This window comes from Galeopterus variegatus, unplaced genomic scaffold, assembly GCF_000696425.1.
Source record: "Galeopterus variegatus unplaced genomic scaffold, G_variegatus-3.0.2 Scaffold638, whole genome shotgun sequence".
Lineage (NCBI taxonomy): Eukaryota > Metazoa > Chordata > Mammalia > Dermoptera > Cynocephalidae > Galeopterus > Galeopterus variegatus.
In genome coordinates, this window is record NW_007726749.1 from 313,023 (window position 1) to 318,932 (window position 5,910).

Genomic DNA, 5,910 nt, shown 5'->3' on the forward strand with positions numbered 1-5,910 from the left:
GGCAATGGCAAAGCAGTACGACTCGGTAGAGTGCCCCTTTTGTGATGAAGTGACCAAATACGAGAAGCTCGCCAAAATCGGCCAAGGCACCTTCGGGTAAGGCTGGGCCCTGAGGGGCCGACAGCTGTGGGCCTGCACCCATTAGGGTCGACGTCTGGACGTCCGGGACCCGGCGCTAGGTGGTCGGGAAGCAGCCGGTCCCCGAGCTTGTCTTCTGGTCTCGCTAGGCCGCGCCGCAGCCTGGTCCGGCCTGACGAAGCGGGCTGGCTGGGAGGAGTCTGAGGCCTGTGGTGGGGGGCGGGGAGGGCTTGCAGAGAGGCGCGTGTGAGGGGAGTGGGATCTCTACGAGAGAGGCCTGAGGGAGGAGAAGGGACTGAGGGAAGCAGAGGCTCGGAGAGAGACTGAAGATACCCCGTGGTGGGGTTGCCTCGTGCCCTGGGTACCCGGCCCCGCCCCTCCCCGCCCGGGAATCTCTTCTTTCCTGCTGCCCCTCCTTCTCTAGTGGGGGAGGGGCGGGCCCTGCGGAAACAACCTGATGAGCTAGCTCTCTTGAGTCTCCCTCTTGGCCTACAGGGAGGTGTTTAAGGCCAAGCACCGCCAGACCGGTGAGAAGGTGGCTTTGAAGAAGGTGCTGATGGAAAACGAGAAGGAGGGGGTGAGTACAGGTCGGATGGGCAAGCCTAACAGCTGCCCTAAACACGGGGGTGGGTTTCCACCCTGCTGCTTCTAATCCCTCCCTGCTGTCTCATGTTGGGATTTAATCCATATGTAGTAGTTCGGGAAATTTCCATATTGCAGGAATTTGGCCTCCAAGGTAAATCTTTAAATCCAAACGTTCTGAAACATTTGATGTTTCATTCTTAGGTTAATATGGTTGGGGCCAGGAGGGGGAGCTCATGCTTGCATTGAGTGCACCTCGGTTCCCGAACTTTGGAAGGTTTTAAACCCTTTTTCCTTATTAACGTTTAATTTTGTTTAATGCAAAAAAAAAAAAAAAAAAAACCTCAAAAAACGAACACACAGGGCCGGCCTGGTGGCGCACTGCTACAGTGCGCCGCTTGGGAGCGCAGCGGCGCTCCCGCCGAGGGTTCGGATCCCACATACAGACCGGCCGCTCACTGACTGAGCGAGGTGCGGGCGCAACACCGAGGGTTGCAATCCGGTTGCTGGTCCCGGTCCGGTACGGGTGCGACACAGGGTTGCGATCCGTTGCCGGTCACGAAAAAAGACAAAAAGGAAAAAAAAAAAAAAAAAGGTAACAAAGATCATCCAAAGATGCCTACCAATAGACTACAAATATTAAAATGCTGTCAGAACGTATTTTAAATTTCTTAGCAGTATCATCTAATTTAGCATATTAAGTATTCCTCAAAAACGACAAATAAATGTCCATTGCCAAAATAAATTACTTCTAAATAACCAGAAAATAAATCTTATGTAAGTTAGAGTTGAAAATATTTATGAATTTTAGGTTTTACAACTATAGGCAAATTAATATTAGAATTGTCTAAATCAGCAATTTGCTTACATATGCAAGTGAATTTAAAGAATCAATCATGATGTATATGTATGTATGTGAAATTAGTTTATATGCATTTCTGATTTTCTGAGAAGAAAATAAAACCTCTACGAACACACATGCATATGGTTTTAAAAAGCGTCTTAAGGGCCGAGCCCGTGGCGCACTCGGGAGAGTGCGGCGCTGGGAGCGCAGTAGCGCTCCCACTGCGGGTTCGGATCCTATATAGGGATGGCCGTGCACTGTGCACTCACTGGCTGAGCGCAGTGCGGCCGGTCTCCAAAAAAAGGACAAAAAAAATAAATAAATAAATAAATAAAAATAAGTGTCTTAATACTCAAAGGAATGTATTGAAAATGAGCGGTCCCTTCCCTCCACCATCTTAGCATTAGTCCTGTTTCCTAGAGACCTGTTTCTTAACAAGGACATTTTTTAAGACATTATTTTTGTTAACAGGTGTAGAGCTAAAGTTTGAAGACTGAAACTGTGGAGCACTTAATGACTAATAGTAAAGTGTTCAATTTATTGTTTCAGATCAGCTCCTCCAGGTGTGCATATTACTTTTACGCCCATTTTACAGATAAGACATCTGAAACAGCTGATTTTCGAGCCCATGGTCTTACTCTGTCTCCCAGCCTGTGACCCTTCATGTAGGCCCCAGGGCCGCCCTTGCCCTGTAGCGCTCTCACTTTTCAGCACTTTCCCTTTTCCTCCCACCCAGTTCCCCATTACAGCCTTGCGGGAGATCAAGATCCTCCAGCTACTAAAACACGAGAATGTGGTCAACTTGATTGAGATTTGCCGAACCAAAGGTAAGTCGTTTGGCTCTCATGAGAAAACGAGTTTTATAGTGTAAGATTTTGTTAGTAAAGTTGGAACTGGACAACTTAAATGGCCTCTTCTCAACTCAGATTTACTTCCTCTCAATTCAGCAGTCAATAGTGACTGTTTTTCCTGGTCCTCTTTTGGTGTAGCTGATGCTTCCCCAGGGCCTGCCACAGCAGGAAGCACTCAGAAAATAGTTTACCAGTAAAGGAACGAACATGTGGATGCTCTGGAGGGCACTAGGGTCTGTGGGTTGGAGGGTGGAGGAGCTGGGTTGTGGGAAAGTGAATTAAACACCAAGGTCCAGGGTTCGATCCTTGTACTGGCCAGCTGCCAAAAAGAAAAAAAAAATGAGTTGGGTATGGGTTTTTTTTTTAACTTTTTCTTCTTCCTGCCTCAGCGTCCCCCTATAATCGCTGCAAAGGCAGTATATACCTGGTGTTTGACTTCTGCGAGCATGACCTTGCTGGGCTGCTGAGCAATGTCTTGGTCAAGTTCACGCTCTCTGAGATCAAGAGGGTAATGCAGATGCTGCTCAACGGTCTCTACTACATCCACAGGAACAAGGTGGGGAGGAGAGACCAAGGCTTGGGCTGGCTTTTGCTCCCACTGCTGGGTGGGTGTGGCTAGAGGGCCTTCAGAACCTGGCTGAGCTCCCATTCTTGTCTTTTCTGCAGATCCTGCACAGGGACATGAAGGCTGCTAATGTGCTCATCACCCGTGATGGAGTCCTAAAGCTGGCAGACTTTGGGCTGGCCCGGGCCTTCAGCCTAGCCAAGAACAGCCAGCCCAACCGGTATACCAACCGTGTGGTGACACTCTGGTACCGGCCCCCGGAGCTGTTGCTTGGTGAGGACTACCGAGCTGGCAGAGGGAGGCAGGGACCAGACACCTACTCGGCCATAACCCCCCACTGCCTGGGCTTCTTGAGTCGCCGGCCATGGGGCATTGAGTCTCAAGAGGCCCTCAGACTCAAGGGGCCCTACTGGTGTGCTCTTCTTCCCAGGGGAGCGGGACTACGGCCCCCCCATTGACCTATGGGGTGCAGGGTGCATCATGGCAGAGATGTGGACCCGGAGCCCTATCATGCAGGGCAACACAGAGCAGCACCAGCTTGCCCTCATCAGCCAGCTCTGTGGCTCCATCACCCCAGAGGTATGTGGCCAAGCTGCCCAGGCTCCTGGTCCCCACAGAGTGCAGAGATCCGAGTCTCCTTGGTGGAGGAGGAATGGGGTGTGGAATAGAGGGAAAGCTCCTTTCTGAGGAGAACGCTGGTGGAGGAGGGACAGGGCCTGCTCTTTAGAGTTGCTTAGGCTGTGTTCAAGTCTCGACTGTGACGACTTAGTTTTGCAGCCTCGGGCAAGGCATTTGAATCAGTGCTGGGTTTCTTTCCTCTTAAACAGAAATACGTCTGTCTCAGGATTGGCATACATATTCCAGGCAATCCATGTAAAAGGGCCTAGGCACTTGGTGTGTGACAGTGGTGACGACTGCTGCTTTCACCTTGGAGGGGTTAAGTTCTGCCTCCAAGGATGGTCTGGGAGCATCCAAGTGTAGAAGTTGTTTGAGTCCATTTAGGTGCCGGACCAAGGGACAAGCCACACAACCCCTGACCAAACCCCATTCTTTCTCAATGCCTCCTCCCTCCCAGGTATGGCCAAACGTGGACAAATATGAGCTGTTTGAGAAGCTGGAACTGGTCAAGGGCCAGAAGCGGAAGGTGAAGGAGAGACTGAAGGCCTACGTGCGTGACCCTTACGCACTGGACCTCATCGACAAGCTGCTGGTGCTGGATCCTGCACAGCGCATTGACAGTGACGACGCTCTCAACCATGACTTCTTCTGGTCCGACCCCATGCCCTCGGACCTCAAGGGCATGCTATCCACCCACCTGACGTCCATGTTCGAGTACTTGGCGCCACCACGCCGGAAGGGCAGCCAGATTACCCAGCAGTCGACCAACCAAAGCCGAAATCCCACCACTACCAACCAGACGGAGTTTGAGCGTGTCTTCTGAGGGTGGGCACTTTTCTTTAGGGCTATCGTTTTATGTTTTCTTCTGTTATGTGACTTGCATTGTGGAGATGCTGAGGCATTTAAGTTTTTTCTCTAGTGCATATTTTGTTTAATCCTCACCCCGGGTAGTGGGAACAACCAGTCAAGTGGACTGGAGTGAAATGTCCATTGGCGGAAAGGCCATGAAGGCACCGGGACTGTCTTGCCTCATTCCCTGGCTTTCTGGATGGTGTCCAGAGGGTCTCCATTTACCTTAGGACATGAATGGGGTGGAAGGAGAGGCTCACCCCACAGTAACTTTCTAAGAGCTCCCAGCATGATGGGTGGAGGGGACAGGTCCCTTGCCCACCTCCAACCCTCCTCTTGGGATGAGAAGCTTGAGTGGAGAATAGAGCTGGCCCCAGGAATGGGCTGCTCTTGGCCTGACCCTCAGAAGCACTGGGGCCAGTGAAAACCCTGTTTCTTCAGTAGAATTTTATCATGTTTCTTTTGTTCAGTTGAAAGACATTTCTGGATGTTCAGTTACAATTAAAAGTTGACTTTTTTTTCCCAGTAAGTGGCTATGTGTTCTGTTCTGTGTTCAGACTCCCTGCTCTTACCCTGCAGCCAACAGGTTGGACCTGACAGTTGGCATGGGATTTGTCAGGTTGCCGGAAGTTTTGATTTTTTTTGTCCCAGTTCATGTTCCCTTATGTAACCGCTCAAGACTTTGTGTTGTTTTTTTTTTTTCCTGGGTACCTTCTGGAACACTTGCCGTCATGCTCCCTGAAGGGTAGGTACCATGATGCCCTGTGGCTCGTTTCTGCTCAGTGTCAGAGGAAAGGGTCTCAGTTCCCCTGGAGGGAACTGGCAAGGGCCTGCTCTGATCTGTGTCTCCAGTGAGGACCCTGGTGGGCACACCTACTGTGGCTGATAGACACATTCAAACTTAGGAGCACAGGGGGCTGCAGAAGGCTTTTAATCACTGGAATGACAATTAGATCTGTAACTCACAAAGGTCCCTCAGGCTGTTGGGTGGAGGAGGGCTTGGAGACCACAGAGGGGAAGTGACCAGAGGAGTTGAAGGGTCACAAGGGTTTAGGGAGGTGGCAGCAGCTTGCATTAAGGTGGTGAGCAGGCAGTAGAGAGAGAACAGTTTGTGCGAAGGTAGGAACTTGAGGGTTTAGGGCTGGGACACTTCAGGAGCAGCACATTCTGTGGGCACATTTCCTGTGAGCCTGAAGTTGGGGACAGGCATGTTTGAGGTAAATTCTCTATGTTTTGTCAATAGGTAGGGGCTTCTTGAAGGGCCAGGAAAGAAATTGGCAAAACTTTTCATGCACTGTCCTTAGGTTTCAGAAATTGACCTGGATCAGGACTTCACAAAAGGCCAGTGAAAATTAGAAAAAGTTGTTGGCTACTGATAAGGACTGAATTGTGTCCTCCAAGTTTTGAGTGTTAGGAGCCTGAATCCCCACTGTGACTGTTGGGAGAGTGGGAAATCCTATCATAGTAATTGAAAGGTGGAGCCTTGAAGAGGTGATTGGATTGTGAGGACTGTGCCTAGTGAA

At 50.3% G+C, this 5,910-nt stretch overlaps 1 protein-coding gene across 1 annotated transcript; it reads left to right on the forward strand.

Moving 5' to 3' along the window:
* Window positions 1-4,916, forward strand: CDK9 (cyclin-dependent kinase 9). The gene is made up of 7 exons (XM_008570857.1): window positions 1-96; window positions 574-655; window positions 2,241-2,331; window positions 2,745-2,911; window positions 3,022-3,193; window positions 3,351-3,499; window positions 3,996-4,916. Exons 1-7 carry the CDS (start codon window positions 5-7, stop codon window positions 4,359-4,361), a joined length of 1,119 nt encoding a protein of 372 aa, XP_008569079.1. The 5' UTR covers window positions 1-4; the 3' UTR covers window positions 4,362-4,916.
* Window positions 4,917-5,910: the final 994 nt, after the last annotated feature.

Excerpts from the sequence above, each read along its gene's own strand:
- CDK9 (XM_008570857.1), top strand. The coding sequence starts at position 5 with ATGGCAAAGCAGTACGACTCGGTAGAGTGCCCCTTTTGTGATGAAGTG. Across the intron at positions 656-2,240 it reads TGGAAAACGAGAAGGAGGGG|TTCCCCATTACAGCCTTGCG; the intron begins GTGAGTACAGGT and ends CCTCCCACCCAG. Across the intron at positions 3,500-3,995 it reads GTGGCTCCATCACCCCAGAG|GTATGGCCAAACGTGGACAA; the intron begins GTATGTGGCCAA and ends CCTCCCTCCCAG.